This window comes from Hypomesus transpacificus, unplaced genomic scaffold, assembly GCF_021917145.1.
Source record: "Hypomesus transpacificus isolate Combined female unplaced genomic scaffold, fHypTra1 scaffold_133, whole genome shotgun sequence".
Taxonomy (NCBI): domain Eukaryota; kingdom Metazoa; phylum Chordata; class Actinopteri; order Osmeriformes; family Osmeridae; genus Hypomesus; species Hypomesus transpacificus.
The window spans coordinates 410,259-428,604 of NW_025813709.1; the positions used below are offsets into that span (position 1 = coordinate 410,259).

An 18,346-nucleotide genomic window follows, 5' to 3' on the forward strand; every position below is an offset into this window, starting at 1 on the left:
ATAATGCTAATGTTAATGCTCCTAGCCCTATAATGCTACATGGATCAGACTAGCTTACTAGCCAGATGCTACCTCTTCTGGGTGTTTAGCAAGGCCTGGAGTCACAGCTAGAAGTCATTTTCTTCATGTTTCCCACACTGGTGTAAACTGGGCTGGCTGCCATGGAGACCACAGCAGGCTTGGCTGTCTGGCCTGTTAGCTTAGCAACACTCTGCCAGCTGAGAGCTACAGCCAAACACAGCCACCAAGCTGTGCTAGATCCTGAATGACAGGCCCAGACACAGACATGTATATCTGGGCCCAGACACAGGGAGGAGCTGGACACAAGAGTGCACACACACGTATTCTCTCTCTCTCTCACACACACACACACATGAACTTTCTCTCTCTCTCACACACACACTTACACTATCTCTCTCACACACATACACTCTCTCTCTCTCTCTCTCTCTCCCTCTCTCGCTCTCTCTCTGTCTCTCTCTCTCTCTCTCTCTCACACACACACACACACTCTCTCTCTCTCTCACACGCACACCCACACTTCTTATAAGCACACTGATCCCCACACCACCCGCTTGAGATGTGGGACAGCTGGTCTACTTCCTGTATCATGTTACTGTAGCATTAACATGGCCAATGTTTCTCTGTAGTACTCTCTCTCACTCACTCTCACACATAAACCCATCCACTTAAAGAAGCAGAGGCAGTGAGATGTAGAGATTGGAGGTGTAAATAGCAAAGAAGTTTAGGAGGATTAACATTGTGGTTCTATCAGTATGGTTCACACAGTGTGGTTACACCGCTCTGCGCGTTTTCCCTGGCTTTGAGGCAGAAGAACCTCAGCTTGCGTCCTGACCATGGTGCCATGGCAACCCACCAAGGAGCTGGCCAGGAGCCAGACCTGAAGTGATTTGTATTCTAAATGTTTTGATCCTCTGGCTGACAGTGTTACTATATAGGCCTAATAAAGTAATGTTCCTAAGAAACATAGTAGTCTAGTCTGCGTCAGTACGCGTTGTTTACGAATATGACCATTTATAGTGCCAACATAAACGTCTTAGGCTATAGCCCATCTTACCTGTGTATCCAGCATCATCATCTTCTTGGATTCATATCCTCGTCCTTTGCTATTGCCTGGCAAATCTTGACGTCTTATGAAACTCTATGACACATATGAGGCTATGTCGGCCTACACATGTTGCGCAGAACAACCCAAATCCCATCGACGGCACACTTGATGCGCGTGGACCTCCAGTCAGCGGGTAATCTCCTGGGTTTAACAGAGCTACACCCTCACAGTACCACAGCGGTGTCCAGGTGTGTGTCATCAAATCCACCTCTGTCAAATGTCAATCTTTAAAATCTGACGGGGCGTTAAGTAAACGCGTTATAGCCTACAAATGAGTCAGTTTGGAATGTGCTGTCTTTAAAAGAATGCTCCCGCATCAAGTAGGCCACATGTGGTTCCCATTCAGGGCAGGAACCCGTCGGTCCGAAGGAGGATGGTGGGGTAATAACATGGAGCCGCCGAGAGTAAAGGCTCGTGGGAAGGCGGATGAACTAATGTATTTTTTCTAAATATCCCAACCGTTTGATGCTCCTACCGCCACCGACATGTAGGATATTCTAATCCCATCCTGTCTTTAAAATCAATGGGCGACACTTCATATGCAGCACGAGCGATTAGGCTACGCCTGTGCGTGATATCATCGCTTCACGAGCTCCCAGAGATGCGCCTTAATAATGATAATCGACGCTTGTCTTCGATACCCTAATTATTTCGACAGGCCTGTTCGTTTGTGCCAGTTTCAGTCAATTCGTTTGACGATTGTACAATCCGCCAACGTGCCGTTGGATTCCTCGATTAAGGCCTCTATAAATCTCAGAGGCAGTGGTTGTCGGGATGTACCCTACAAGTGAATAGCCAAACCAACGTGCTTGGCATAGACAAAGCGGTTGATAATCTCTGGCTAGCACTGTACATCATAACATGCATTAGAGGCCACAGATGACAGGGCGCGATCTCGGGTCAACGTTTCTTACAGTAGGTTGTGTTTGACTACAAAACCAAAGGCTTTTATTATGCTACGGAAAATGTTGTCAGTAGAATATGTGACCCCACCATTACGCCTGTTAGATTTTATTTTATTATAATATCACTAGTTTTATACTAAGACAACCTAGCCTCATTCTCCGTGCTTTATGCTTATATCCATTGGTTTCCCGTTTTCTATCATTATCAGTCTCAATCCTCGAAATGTTGTCTTTTATATCCTGGATGTGGATGTCGTCTCGAACATCTTGCTCATGTTGCCTCACCGAGCTTCGTCTCCGCCGGGATGTGCAGTCAGAGTCCTATCTCTTCATGATACCTCTGAGGTGTTGGCCGTTCCGCGGAGAAATAAATACCGACCCATAAATAGAGCGGCGAGGGACAGTCTCGTCTCTGTCGCCGCATTTAATAGCCGAAACCTGGGCGAAAATGATTAAATAAACCACACAATCCCTCCAATCAACAGCAATCGATCTTGGTAGGCTACATGAAATCGGTCGGCTGTGCTCCACCAACAAGCCTCGCGGCAATGATGAGACCGGGGTGAACCTTCAGATGTATGCCGGTCTGCCCACCCTATTCTGTACGTACCCTGCCAGGCAAATCAATGGAGCCCAGTTGGTCATTTACGAACCCGGAGGAACGCAAATAAAACGTACATTCTCAAACATTATTCCGACATTTTGGTAGATCCGGTTCAGAATGGAGTACATCTGTGGCTCTCCGTCAGTCCGTGCTCGAGGATGAATCCTAGACCGAACAGGCGAGATATTCGACGCTAGGCTCACTTCTGCGTGCGCAGCCTTAAAGGGCAGATTTGACCTCGATTTGAAACGGCTCCGTTACAGTGTTGATGCTTATCTTGACTGGTGCCTATAGTTTATATATTATCCTGCCTCTAAACGGACCTAAAATAAGTCACTAAACAGTCGTCTAAATATAGACAACCCTGTTGGTGATATTTATCACCTATTAGCTACACAAGTGTCGTCTCATGCCCCCATAGGCTACCGGGGGACGTTGTCCCGGAGCGCGTCATTGAGCTGGCAGATTTAAGGCGTGCAGCGGTATGAAGAACGACTCCAGACCGTTACGTACCGAGACAAGGACAATCATTTTGGAGAAGTTGGCTATTCGTTTGCTGGTCAGCAATATCATGTTTACTGTAGTAGCTGCACATGTAGGCTACACTATAGCGTAAAACTGATCACATGTAGGCTAGTTGAATCCCCGAAATGCATCCTAAACCAGTTCAGCATGACACTCAAACCTGCCAAGACCCTGGGCCTGCCACGACGTACGGGGGAAAGGAAACCATGCTGACATGCACACCTCACAAGGTAGTCATCATTATAACAATGAACACCAGTCGGGCGTTTTTCACAGGTAAGGGAGGTCGTATTAAACCCTAACATGAGTTAAGACCACTACACTTGAAGGGCATATTTATACTAAAGTATATTGAAGATTGACATTAGCCTGTTTTCTAGAACATCATCACAAAACAATCACAATATAGATTTGTTGAAATCATCGTTTACACATTTAATTTGTAAAACATGTAAATGACGGCTTTAATAGTTACAGTATGTAGCCATACACACAGTCACACACACACAAAGAAAACAGCACTATAAAAAAAAGAGTAATAAGCTATTTTCACCAGCCTGAAAGAGTAGCTTCCCTTCATCCCTTCTGGAACATATATTGAGCGAGAAAAGCCAAGTGTTAAACATCAGCAATGAGACGATCCTTAAACGACATACAGACATAAAAAAACTGACAATCAATATAGTCATTTATGCGGACAACAGTCATTCACATCCTTTTCTGCAGTATACCACAATCATAAAATAAAAAAGAAACAATCGTCAATGAACAAGAGATTCAATAATAAGTATGCTCTAATATTTTTACCACAGATATTGTACTGTGTGATGGTAAACATTAGTTACTCAGAAGTCAAGTCTTGATTCACACCCTCAACACACCATCTCATGGAAGTCTTTCAGATTCACTTCATTACATCATTTTCTTTTGATTCATTTTCTTTTGTTCATTTAGAATGTTTTTTTATTTATTAATCCAATTAACATACAGTGGGAATCTGAAACCACTATAACCCTTTGATCTGCAGTCAAATGCTCTGGGTTAGGGTTCTAACCCTAATGCTCTGGGTTAGGGTTCTAACCCTAATGCTCTGGGTCAGGGTTCTAACCCTAATGCTCTGGGTTAGGGTTCTAACCCTAATGCTCTGGGTTAGGGTTCTAACCCTAATGCTCTGGGTTAGGGTTCTAACCATAATGCTCTGGGTCAGGGTTCTAACCCTAATGCTCTGGGTTAGGGGTTCTAACCCTAATGCTCTGGGTTAGGGTTCTAACCCTAATGCTCTGGCACCAAGTTATACCCACATCCATATAACCCTCACAGAACTGAAACATTTGAACAAACCCCTTCAATTTGCTTTTACTGAAGCAAGCATCACTCAGGACTCTGACAGACTGATGAGACTGATGACAGACTGGTGCCCGCCCAGCCCCTCCCTCTCCTCCCAGGCCAGCGGAGGCTCTGTGCCCGCCCAGCCCCTCCCTCTCCTCCCAGGCCAGCAGAGGCTCTGTGCCCGCCCAGCCCCTCCCTCTCCTCCCAGGCCAGCGGAGGCTCTGTGCCCAGCCCCTCCCTCTCCTCCCAGGCCAGCGGAGGCTCTGTGCCCAGCCCCTCCCTCTCCTCCCAGGCCAGCGGAGGCTCTGTGCCCAGCCCCTCCCTCTCCTCCCAGGCCATCGGAGGCTCTGTGCCCAGCCCCTCCCTCTCCTCCCAGGCCATCGGAGGCTCTGTGCCCAGCCCCTCCCTCTCCTCCCAGGCCATCGGAGGCTCTGTGCCCAGCCCCTCCCTCTCCTCCCAGGCCAGCGGAGGCTCTGTGCCCAGCCCCTCCCTCTCCTCCCAGGCCATCGGAGGCTCTGTGCCCAGCCCCTCCCTCTCCTCCCAGGCCAGCGGAGGCTCTGTGCCCAGCCCCTCCCTCTCCTCCCAGGCCATCGGAGGCTCTGTGCCAGGCCACTCCCTCTCCTCCCAGGCCATCGGAGGCTCTGTGCCCAGCCCCTCCCTCACATGACACACGCTCTTGTCCTGCACCCGGGAGCTCCCAGAGCAACAAGCCTGAGGAGCTCCCATAGCAACAAGCCTGAGGAGCTCCCATAGCAACAAGCCTGAGGAGCAGGTCATGGGACAGGAGGGAGTTCTTCACTGTGTACAAACACCCTAACCACACCCACACCAAACCCTGATCTAAGCTCAGGTATATAAGGCCAACACAGCCTGTGTAGTTGGAATACAACTGCATGGGAACAAAGTCACTGCTTCCACCAGAGCCCTCCTGGCAGACCGTCTGGGGTTTGGAGAAATAAAAGACACTAAACCAGCACAGGAGCTCTGTGGAGTTCTGGCACCACGCCCAAGGTCTCTGTAGGAGGATCCTTACCAAACTATCCAAGTGTAACAATAGAGCTGCAGAAAAGACATGGTCAGCATGTCTCTGGGCCACGACAAGCAGGCTGGCCAACATCTCCTGCACCTGGGTTGCTGCCATGTACCCAGCCAATAGCTGGGACAGAACTAACAGTACAGCACCTTTATTTAAAGCTGCGACAGATCTTAATATCTTAGACAACCAGCATCACAACCTACCAGACCGCTAGTCTGCCACTGTAGAACAGGGCCTCATACTGAACGGTGGATAAGAGGTGCAGCTCCACTAACACACCATTCTGCTTCTGAGCTGAGACCATTCAGCTGACAGGCTCACCGGGAGATGAAGAACACGTCTGCTTATAACCAGGGATCCCTGGATCACTGGAGCCCTGGATCACTGGAGCCCTGGATCACTGGAGCCCTGGATCACTGGATCACTCACATGCTGGGCTTCACTATATGGCAACATGGCACTGGACAAACATGTCTGAAAAGGTACATACATTTCTGCTTCATCAGAGAACATTGTGAGCACATTACTTGTAATGACTCTGTGTTTGATCATTCATGGTCCGACAGCCCAAAGTCCAGCTGATGATTACAGCCCTAAGTCCAGCTGATGATTACAGCCCTAAGTCCAGCTGGTGATTACAGCCCAAAGTCCAGCTGGTGATTACAGCCCCAAGTCCAGCTGATGATTACAGCCCCAAGTCCAGCTGATGATTACAGCCCCAAGTCCAGCTGATGATTACAGCCCTAAGTCCAGCTGATGATTACAGCCCCAAGTCCAGCTGATGATTACAGCCCTAAGTCCAGCTGATGATTACAGCCCCAAGTCCAGCTGATGATTAAGCCTGGACGATTCCCTGACAACTGTATGTCAATTATGTAGAATTTCACACATTTCATAAATATGTGAAATACAATCCCAATTTAATCCAAATGTTTAAAGGGTGAATTAATTTCAGTGTTGTGTTGGTTTTGATGTAACTATTGCTGTTTAAAGTAATAAAAAAAATCATTGATTTTAAGTAGACAACATTGTAATTTTAACACAATAATGACAAATTATTATCTGCAAAGATGCACTTAAAGCGAACAGTCACCTCCTGGGATAGCAATTGTGCAGTTGGCAAGATGTAAGCAGTAGGTGTGTGAGTTAATGCTGTCAGTTTTTAAACATCAGATTAAAGATGAGCACTTCCTGTAACATCAACTTCAGACAGAGAAACATTCAAACTTAAAAACAGAAAGTTCATATCCTACAAACCCCACCTGGTAGCACTTCATTCATGGTATTCATGAAACCTTCATTCCAGTTAGCATGAAAATATATGGTCATTGGCCATTTCTGGTATGACTGGTTAAAATGGCAAACATTATATTGAGTAGTTCAGAGTTCAACATTCAAAAATAAAATAAAAATTCAAAATCTAACTCAAAATACACAGTATTTCAAGTAAGAAGAATCCCCTTCTCAGCGCCAGGCCCTCCTACCCTCTTATCCTCCTACCCTTGTGCCCTCCCTACCCTCCTACCCTCTTATCCTTCTACCCTCGTGCCCTCCCAACCCTACTGCCTTCATATCCTCCTACCCTCCTATCCTCCTTCCTGGTTTGTCACAATGAATACAAGTTAACATTTATGAAGCAAAAAAGTACATTTCCAATATATTTAAAAGAGAGATCTTCCAAAGACGTGAAGACAGCCATGTTGGATCTGTCCACTTCCTGGGATGAAGAGGGAAGTCTATGGATGTTATTCTACACAGTCCTCTTCCTGAACTGTGCTCAGGTGTCCCCCCAGCCCCCGTCTCCCCTGCCCCCCCGAGTGCAAACATAAACAAGGCTGTCTCCAGGGGGACGGAGGTTTGTGTACCTGGGACCGAGTACAACTCCCCCTCCCAGAATGCACTGGGGGCCTGTCAGCTCTAGTTACCAGCTTCCAGGCTCCTCCCTCCGGGCCAGGCCCCTCCCTCCAGGCCAGGCTCCTCCCTCCGGGCCGGCTCGGTGGAGGATGACCGCTAGGAGCCCAGCTGCAGATCCTTGGCCTTGGTCAGGATGGTGTGGACGTCAGAGATGGGGTAGTCCTGGGGAGAAATTACACAGCTGTTAAAAAATATATATATATCCGATCACCTACCCCGCTCTGCTGGCAGAGCAGCGCCCTGGGAGAGAGCTGAGTCCTACCTGCAGCAGCCTCATGTTGATGGTAAAGTCTCCAACCAGTAGCTGATCACGGATCAATCTGCAACAACAGGAACACGTTTACCCTGGAAATATCTCATTTCTACTGGGGAAACCCAACAAGGCTCCTAACCTGCTACGTTCATACTGAGAGCACACAGACACTGGCTCACTCACTCACACAGGTCCCTCTGAAACTATGGTGCCTCAGAGACAAAGTGGTGGTGGTTGGAATGTGAACCTGGCTACTGTGTACTGATTGGACAGCCGACTGGCTACCGTGTCCTGATTGGTGTGGGACTGACGTGAGCATGGCGCAGCAGACCAGGATGAGGAAGTTGAAACGGTCCTGGTCGGAGAACAGTGAGTCCCAGATCCTGATGACGTCAGGAAGCAGGAACTCCTGGGACAGCAGCAGAGTTAGCCAGCGAAACGTGAAGTACTGAGGCTTGATGTTCTGCTCTTGCTGGGGGAGAGAAGGTAGTAGAGGGAGAGAGAGATAGGGAGAGAAGGGGGGGAGAGGGAGGTTAGCAGACAATTTTATCCAAAGCAACATTCAAATAGTCCAGCAGAAAATAATCACATCTAATACATTCATCTAATACATTCATTATTCTTATAATATTTGGATAGTCTGAAGCTCTGTCATATTGAAGCGAAATACCCTGAAACTATGGAAGCAAATCGTGACCAAAATTCAAATGAAAATGAATTTCCAGAAATGCATTTTCATTTTAAGAATGTGGCTGCATTATTTGACTCATAAATTAAATTAGTAATCAATCATCCTATTTGCATTTTAATTTTCTTCCTTAAGACTGCTCATTCTTTCACTTAATTAAAATGAAAACGAAAAAGACATTTGAAATTTAATTTTCAAAATATGCCCCAGCAAATAGATACCAAAATTCAATTTGAAATGTAAAATTTGAAAATGAAAATGCATTTCCAGGAATGCATTTTCATTTTAAGAACGTGGCTGCAAAATCGTGACCACAATTCAAATTCAAATGCATTACCAGAAATGCATTTTCATTTTCAGAACGTGGCTGCAAAATCGTGACCACAATTCAAATTCAAATGCATTTCCAGAAATGCATTTTCATTTTAAGAATGTGGCTGCATTATTTGACTCATAAATAAAATTAGTAATCAATCATCCTATTTGCATTTGCATTTTCTTCATCAAGACTGCACATGTTATGCCATAATCAAAAAAAAAACAGAACGGACATTGCATTTTCATTTTCATGTTCTGCCCGCAAAGAACTGCCCATAATTCGAAAACGAAAATGCATTCTGAGCGGCGCAGTAGAGTGACGTCAGTAGCCGCTCTTCTTCAGCTCCCTGCTGACCGAGCTACCCATCTTGTTCGGTAGGGGGCGGTGTGCACATACGCATTGCATTACATGACAAATGTGCCGGGAAATTGATTGAATTGCCGGGTCTTTAGAGGACGCATCACAGATCATGGCGCTCCCTCAAATTGTGCAGACACTGATAGAATTAGCTGAGCTGGTAGAAACTAATAATATATCTGAGTCTGATGCCCGTGACCGAGTAGAACAAGTCACAGAGAGCTTGGCTGCATACTCTGCCGTCACAGACGTACACATTAATGAGGTTGCCATAGTAAACCTCTCTTCAGTCCTGGAACGGCTGGATGCTGTGGAGCCTCAAATGGGACGGGGACGACCAACCATCCACATCCCGTTCGAGTCCATCGAAAACTATTTATTAAATGGTTTAAAAATAAAGGACATAGCGGAGCTGTTGTCGGCCACCAGACCATCCGTCGGAGGATGCAAAGCAACGGATTTATGGAGCTAGAAAGCTGACAAAAGTATCTGAATTTGAATATGAAAGATCTGAAATATTTGTGTGTCGAATTTCATAAAACTGAAATATATTGCTGTTGAATATATAATATCTGAATTATTTGTATGCCAAATTTAATACAACTGAATTATTTTGATCCAAAAATAAAAAATTCTAAAATTCAGATTCTTGAAATTCAGATTCTTGAAATTCAGATTGCAGGAATTCAGATTCTTGAAATTCAAATTCAGATTGCGGAAATTCAGATTTTGTCTGAACTAGGCCAAAGGTGAAACAGCTTGCTTTCACAGGGAAAAGTAGACCATTTAATAAATAGTTTTCGATGGACTCGAACGGGATGTGGATGGTTGGTCGTCCCCGTCCCATCTGAGGCTCCACAGCATCCAGCCGTTCCAGGACTGAAGAGCGGTTTACTATGGCAACCTCATTAATGTGTACGTCTGTGACGGCAGAGTATGCAGCCAAGCTCTCTGTGACTTGTTCTACTCGGTCACGGGCATCAGAACCAGATATATTATTAGTTTCTACCAGCTCAGCTAATTCTATCAGTGTCTGCACAATTTGAGGGAGCGCCATGATCTGTGATGCGTCCTCTAAAGACCCGGCAATTCAATCAATTTCCCGGCACATTTGCCATGTAATGCAATGCGTATGTGCACACCGCCCCCTACCGAACAAGATGGGTAGCTCGGTCAGCAGGGAGCTGAAGAAGAGCGGCTACTGACGTCACTCTACTGCGCCGCTCAGAATGCATTTTCGTTTTCGAATTATGGGCAGTTCTTTGCGGGCAGAACATGAAAATGAAAATGCAATATCCGCTCTGTTTTTTTTTTTGATTATGGCATAACATGTGCAGTCTTGAGGAAGAAAATGCAAATGCAAATAGGATGATTGATTACTAATTTTATTTATGAGTCAAATAATGCAGCCACATTCTTAAAATGAAAATGCATTTCTGGAAATGCATTTGAATTTGAATTGTGGTCACGATTTTGCAGCCACGTTCTGAAAATGAAAATGCATTTCTGGTAATGCATTTGAATTTGAATTGTGGTCACGATTTTGCAGCCACGTTCTTGAAAATGAAAATGCATTTCTGGAAATGCATTTTCATTTGAATTGTGGTCACGATTTTGCAGCCACGTTCTTAAAATGAAAATGCATTCCTGGAAATGCATTTTCATTTTCAAATTTTACATTTCAAATTGAATTTTGGTATCTATTTGCTGGGGCATATTTTGAAAATTAAATTTCAAATGTCTTTTTCGTTTTCATTTTAATTAAGTGAAAGAATGAGCAGTCTTAAGGAAGAAAATTAAAATGCAAATAGGATGATTGATTACTAATTTAATTTATGAGTCAAATAATGCAGCCACATTCTTAAAATGAAAATGCATTTCTGGAAATGCATTTTCATTTGAATTTTGGTCACGATTTGCTTCCATATGAAACTAGGGCTGGGCAATATGGATAAAAAATGATCACGAAAGATATTTATATTTCCATTTGATAACGATAATAAGACGATAGACCACAGATCCGTAGTAGTAGGCTAGAAAAATAAGTCTCTTTCTCGGCATAAAGTTTAGGCAGCGCGGTGTGAGACAAATGTTAGCGGCCAGGGAGCACGTTTTTAAAACCTTGCTTTTTATCAATACCTTGGCGCAAATGCACACTTTCGGCATGTTCCAACGACTGATTTTGCTTCAGGTGGTAAAAAAGGTTTGTCGTTTCCAGACTTGGTTTACGACACAATTTGCACCAAACATTGCTCTGCTCTGTCGGATTTCAAAAAGCCAAACCACTTCCAAATAACTGAAGACAAACCCTTTTTATCAATAATTTCCTTGATTGGAAGTTGCTACCTCGCCATGGCTATCGCTGTCACTGTTTTCGGCAATAAGACTCATTTTCCATGGTTAACATTAGCTACTCCACTCGAGGTGCTCAGTATATTTTAGTGGGCGTAGGCTAGCATTTCTCCGCCTCTTCCTGCTGCACTACAGACATTAAATGGACTGCAGTTGCTTATTATTCTCTATCGACATTATCAATATTATTGAAAATGACTTCATGTTATGATATCTTTATTGAGGGAAGTCATTACTTGGGTCATATTTTTGTTATCGATTTTTCGCCCAGCCCTACTTGAAACCATTTGATTTCCTCCATCCTTTCTCCTAACAGAACATTGTCACTCAACACAGGAAATGAATGAATGAAAAAGTGTCATGTTTGAACAAACCCTCTCACCAGTTTGAGATAGAGCTCCATGTCCTTGTCCTTCAGCATAGAATAAACCCTCTCCATCTTGTAGGTGATGCCACACTGGGAGTCATCTAGGCTCTTGATGAAGTTATCTCTGTTCTCTGCCATCAAGTTGGTGAAACAGAAGAAGGTGTCTGCCTCCGCATGTTCTGAGCAACACAACATCACACGTGTTCATCATCACGTGTTCATCATCAGACGTGTTCATCATCAGACGTGTTCATCATCACACATGTGCTCATCTAGTAGAAGCTCTCATTGAAAGCTTTGAAACTGTGATGAACCCTACCATTCCAGTCTCCCTCATCCCAGAGCTCACCTTTCCACTGGTCGTTGGGGTCTGTGGCGAAGGTGTAGTAGATGGGGCCCACAATCTCGTTCATGCCCTGGACGTAGGCGATGCCAGGGTTGAGCTTGGCATAGATGAAGAGGATCCTCTCCACCACTTCCCAATGCGCCTCACAGCCACGGGGCAGCACGGAGTACTCATTAGAGGGGTACAGGTGGAGGGCTTTGCCTGGAGAGCTCATCTGGAGGCAGGGGGGGTTTGCAAGGTGTACTATGTTACTACTAGACGGGTTTCTGCAATGGTTACTGTGGCATTCCTAATTTATGCTTTAGAAAAGCGTGGTCGTTTATCAAGGGAAGTGTATTTACTTAGCTAATAAGTACATTCAATTGAGTAATTTAGACTAACGTCATTGAATGTAACAGTAAATAAATTAATAAAAAATAAAAAACATTCTTATTATAATTTTTTGGAAGCCTTCAAAGATCTTAAAGCTCCCACTCACGTTAGTGACTCCACTGCGGGTGCGGTCCACTGTCTGGGCCTTGAGGGTGGTCTGCTCCACCCTGCGCCTCAGGGTCTCATACTCGTTCTGGGGGTCGAGGATCAGCTGGCAGGGGTAATCTGTCGGCCGCTGGAAGAACGCCATGTCTGGATACAGACGCCTTGCAGCGGGAACACAACCTCTGTCACTTCAGTCTGGGAGGTGTTAATACTGCTATACCCTGCCTGGTAGCTGAGATGGTACTTTACACATCTTTATTGACCTTCAGGATTACCTACCTGACATCTTTATCAATCTGCAGGAGAACCTCGTTGTCTTTGAAGTAGTTGTTCCACCTGCTGTCTGGGTTTGGGTTGAGGGGCTGAGGAGCGCGCAGAGCACCGGAGGAGGAAGGGAGAAACACAGCGCTGTTTACATTTTCAACTTGACATACCGTGAACATTTTTCCATAGCATCCCATTTGTGACAAAAGTATAACATTGCTACAATTTCCAAGAGTATACAAGTTTTTATTCCTTAAACAATTGTGCCTCAAATTCTTCTGAATGATTTCCAATGCTTCTGCTTTCTTCTCCCTACAGCTTGGTGAACACAGGGCACTACAGGGTTAGGGTTAGTACAAGACACTACTGCATCTCTGCGTTTCTCACTCACGTGGTCCTCCATGGTGACGTCCTCCCGGAACAGCCCAAGGTTGGCTTTGGCGATGCCTGGCTGGATGATCATCTCCCTCAGGAAGTGGGAGTACCCCTCCCTGGAGATGAAGGACACACGGTTAGGGTTAGTTAGAACCAAGGTCTCCAAGCTCAACCTGGACTTAACTTTCCACATGCACAATTTTCAGGTCAATTTGGACATGAGTTTCTGCTAAGTCAATCAAATGTAATGTAAAACAAGGTGGTTCCTGTCCTCTTCTCCTGACTGCTGGAGCCTGTCCGGTCAGGAGAAACCAGCTCCTCTGTTTTGGAGGGTCTTAATGACCAGGACAGTTCTACCTCTAACTCAGTTAGGCCTCATCAGTGACCTGCATTACCCAGTCCCTGCACATACCTTCCTGATACCCAGCTTTGTCTCAGAGACGAATTCCGCCCAACTTTGACGTCATCAACCACAACAACAGAGCCCTTACTGGTGAGTAGCTTTGTGCTGCTGCCAAAGTCTCAGCAGACAACCTGCAAGGCTAGCAAATATCTGGAGACTGATAAGAACTGTAAAGAAGACTGACTTACCTCTGCTTTTTGAGAAATGAGTCCCATGTAGTCTGGTCCAAAGGCAGATAGTTCAGAAGGATCTGTACAGCATGTGCATCAGTCAACAGGGTTATCAATATCAGGACTGACAATCTACAACACAGACAGCTGAACTTTTGTTGTAAATTTAAAACTGCCTTAAAACCTGTAACTGTTCGGTGGTTTCCTGCGTTAGTAACAGACTGAATCCATTATTTTTTAAAAGCTCTTTTTAAGAAAACTTACTTTCCAGCAGAGTGCTCGAATGCCTCCTTCAAATGGGATTCCTGAGAGTTACAAACACACAATTTAATGATAGAAATTAAGCAAAGGAAAAACTGAATTGCCCAAACATTGTTCTGAAAGTAATCCAACCCACCGCTGAAACACAGTTCTCTGAGAGACTTCAACTCAATCTTGTCTTCACTCAGCGCCTCCTTGAACTCCTGGATCCTGAAATTAACAATAAAATAATGACCTTTCTAGACTCATCTGCTGTTTTATGGGTCTAAAGGGGTCTCAGGTAGACAGGGTTAGGGTTAGGGTAGACAGGGTTAGGGTTAGGGTAGACAGGTGACATGACAGTGCTTTCCTCAGCTTCCATGGCCCTGTAGCTGGATAAACAGCATACACTCACACTATATAAACCCTGTAGCTGGATAAACAGCATACACTCACACCATATAAAACATAATGTAAGGCAGTTCTCTTCAGCCCAGTGTCTGTACAATGTTTAATCCGTCTAACGTTTAAAATATCTAAATACATTATCAGAGGTTGACATCATATTTTTGGGCCACTTTTCCTTTGGGCAAGTGAGTGATTTTTTACTTGTCCAACAGCTAAATGTACTTGTCCAAAACGGAAACCTTTGTTTGCCAAGGTTTTGGAGCATTAAGAAACATTGGGCAAGGCACTTCACCCTACTTGCCTCGGGGGGAATGTCCCTGTACTTACTGTAAGTCGCTCTGGATAAGAGCGTCTGCTAAATGACTAGATGTAAAATGTAAATGTATGTAAACTCCACAGTAAACCTCACAGATATTGCATATGTTGGCTTAATCCGAAAGAGAGTAAAGTTAGGGTAACCGCGAGAACACGTTTTGGCGCCGGCAGGCGTGTATCATTCACGACACGAGACCCTACAACGAGCCGATCCATTTATAAATGTGGGGATCCATTAAATCATCATCCTGGCCAAACCTTCCATCTCCCACGATCTCTCAATCACCCTGGGATCTGCGATGGTGACCCCTTCATCCTCTGCCAGGAACCTTGGGGTGACCATGGATGACAAGCTCTCCACACAGCGGTTTCCCAGCATGCGCAATTTGCCCTCTCCAGAGGATTCAGAACGCGGCAACCCGTCTGGTCTTCAATCTACCCAGACGCTCCCATGTTACCCCACTCCTCATCTCACACTGGCTTCCCATCACGGCCTGTATCAGATTCAAGACTCTGGTACTGACCTTCCGAGCGGTAAACGTGACTGCATCCGACTACATCCTTACCCGCCACCTACGGTCTTCTTCTGACAACCGTCCCACCGCTCAAGAGCGCCCGGTCCCAACACAAGCTCTTCTCCTGTCTGGCCCCCCAATGGTGGAACCAACTCCCCACCTCCATCAGGGACACTGACTGTCTTTCCACCTTCAAGAAAAGGCTCAAGACACACTTGTTCCGGGAGTACAACGGCACTTAGGAATGATTCGCTGGACCTAATGTTAGTTTCCTCCAGGATCACAATGACTCTTATTGAGAGACTTATTGCTCTTGTTGGTTTGTTGTAACTGTCTTAAAATTATTGTACTTGCTGTGAAATATATTATTGTTGCTTGCTTTTTCCACAGGTACACTCTTGCACTTTTGAGGTTCTTGCTGTTTAATTGTAAGTTGTCTAACTACATACTCTTATGGTTCTACCCTTTGGGACTTATTTGATTTCACAACGTATGCTTCATGTTTGGCTACCCACCATGTTTGGGGCTATCTCGTTGTTATGATCAGTGACTTATGCACTTTTGTAAAACTCTCTCTTGGACTTCCAAGATGCTTAGGATAAAAGCGTCTGCTAAATGCATAAATGCAAATGACACACAGGCAATGACAAAAATGATCACGTGCGTTCTGAGTTGAAAATGCGTAACGTACAGGGCTGACCACTAACTTGGTCTGGCTGTAAACAGTGGGCAGGTTTGGCTTCAGACTCTATAGAACTGGTGATACAGCTCCACAGGGTAGTCAAAGTTAAGCGTTAACTGAGACAGCAAACCACTTCTTCACGAGTGTGCGTCTTGAGGGCCCTCTGTGTCTTAACCACAAACTGATCTCTTTTCCATGGAGCATGAAGGGGTGTAACCTTGCATACAGGGAGCCATGTTAAACAGGACGTGTTCTAGTTCAGGACATGGCTGAAAGGAGATTCTCCTGACACAACAGTTCACTCCAATCTAGGCACGAGTCACCAGAGACCAGCACTACCTTGACAGAGCCTGAACATCAAACCCAGGCAACGGTCAAAGGGCATCAGTTCTAGGCACGCTTGCTCTACTCTTCTAAATTGACTAGACTTGCACTTATTGCCCTCCTCCAGGAACTGGCCTTCACCTCGCTATCCCAGAAAAACCATGACCCCCAGCAGGCTCAGGGCTGGGTGAATTAACACGTGCATCAGAGCAGCCATTCCCGACCTTTTCCACTTTGCTTCCCACATACATAGCTTAAAAAAATGTGCGGACGCCCAATACATCAATTCACTTAATTTGCGCTTTCAACGCAAATGTTATAGGATCTCTTATGAACCCTACACCGTTGCATGGCTTCTTGCTTTTCATCGGTCCATAACAGGTCGCCCTCACGGACATCTCTCTCGTTTACAGATTTTTGTTACAAACTGACAAAGACATTTAATTTTACATTATCCATTGGGAACAAATATGACAGACCAATTATTTATATGAGTTAACATTAACGACTAGCAAGCAAGCTGACAGATAATTAAGTACATTATAATGTATCTAAAAATGATTAGCTCCCTAGCCTAATTTGTGTTTGAAAACTAACATAACTGCTAGCTACCAGAAGTTGTTGACCTGGCTTATGCAATATGCGGAAGTGATGCGTTGGGTGTATGCAAGTTTTTTTATTATATTTTTTGGGGGGGGCGTATGCAAGGTAAGACAGAAATGTCAGTTGGTCTTTCTTGAACGTACCAAGTGCAACTATACGGGTGTCGGTCATGATGAACTAAAGGCAAAATGTCATTTTTTAAATAATCCTTTACCAACACTATACTAACATTTTGATATTTATTCATATTTCACACTTTAGTTTTCATCGGTTTGGCTTCCCACCTGTATTACCCTAGCGGACAACTAGTGGGCCGAGGTTAGGAATTGCTGCATTAAAGGATTAGCTGTAAAGGAGAGATCTAATGGAGGGAACACACTTTACATAGTTCTGATACCAGGTGCAATAGATGTTAAACAAGTTCCCATTCGTTCTGTTCAGAATTGTGTAATACTGTACAAACAATTACTGTGAAATTTGACTGTATATGGACATTGTTTTAAGATGCATTTCAGAACATATAATCAAAACTATCTTTTTTGCAGTTGTAAATATAAGCAAGCAAATAGTGTTACCGTCCATTTCTTTTGTCAACCTTATCTGAATACCTTATCTTTGTTAAATGACAAGTAAAAAAATCATTAGAAATGTGTAATCCCGAAATGCAGTGCAACTACTTCCTTGGAAAAAATAGATTTGTTACGTTTATATAGTCCTACGTTATATATATGCAAAATACGTAACTTTATTAATGTGGCCAAACATTTAATTCAAGCTGAAGTAGTTGACAAAGGAAGATAGCCATCTTGTGACTGGCACAGACTATTTGTCAACATGTCATTTAACAAGCTCTTACTCGCTGCTAATAAAAAAATTGCCATTTCAATGAAAATGCCCTAACCCATTGCATGGCTGTAGTAGTAACGCTGCTGTGAAATACATCTAGCGCTAGCGAGCTAGCAGAACAAAAGCCAATACAACATTCATGTTTCCAAATCACTTTTGAACAGCATGACAAAGAATAGACATGTAAAGGACATCCCATTGTCTCCTAATGACAGGAGTAGTGAAATATGAAATTAAATTGAGTTGGGGGTGGAAGGGTGTATTTTTACCAATTCAAAGAGGCCAGGAGTATCACAACGTTAGCCTTCTCGTAGCAAGCACACTTTGTTAGCCTCGGTTCCCAGTTTCAAAACACTGAACCATAATCCATCGTATCCACGATGGATCACAGTATTCGATAATAATATTACGTACCAGCTAATCCAATATATGATGTGACATCAGCAACAACGGTTAACTGCAACTTGTCTCACCTGTTTTTGTAAGAGCTCGACATGTTAGAATCCTGCTGCGTGTTACAACAAAAATAGTCCGATGAGGATACAATCACGCGACTCCCATCAAGCCTCCTGATTCTAACGCAACTCACATGATTACCGG

General features: G+C 44.5%; 1 protein-coding gene across 1 annotated transcript; it reads right to left on the reverse strand.

The window, feature by feature from the left end:
• Positions 1 to 5,028: 5,028 nt before the first annotated feature.
• On the reverse strand, positions 5,029 to 18,306 carry tbc1d13 (TBC1 domain family, member 13). Its single transcript, XM_047051001.1, has 12 exons — positions 18,220 to 18,306; positions 14,211 to 14,284; positions 14,078 to 14,118; positions 13,832 to 13,893; positions 13,257 to 13,356; positions 12,881 to 12,963; positions 12,603 to 12,762; positions 12,128 to 12,338; positions 11,794 to 11,957; positions 8,007 to 8,167; positions 7,705 to 7,762; positions 5,029 to 7,604 (listed from the first exon to the last, which is right to left on the reverse strand). Exons 1-12 carry the CDS (start codon positions 18,240 to 18,242, stop codon positions 7,539 to 7,541), a joined length of 1,203 nt encoding a protein of 400 aa, XP_046906957.1. The 5' UTR covers positions 18,243 to 18,306; the 3' UTR covers positions 5,029 to 7,538.
• Positions 18,307 to 18,346: the final 40 nt, after the last annotated feature.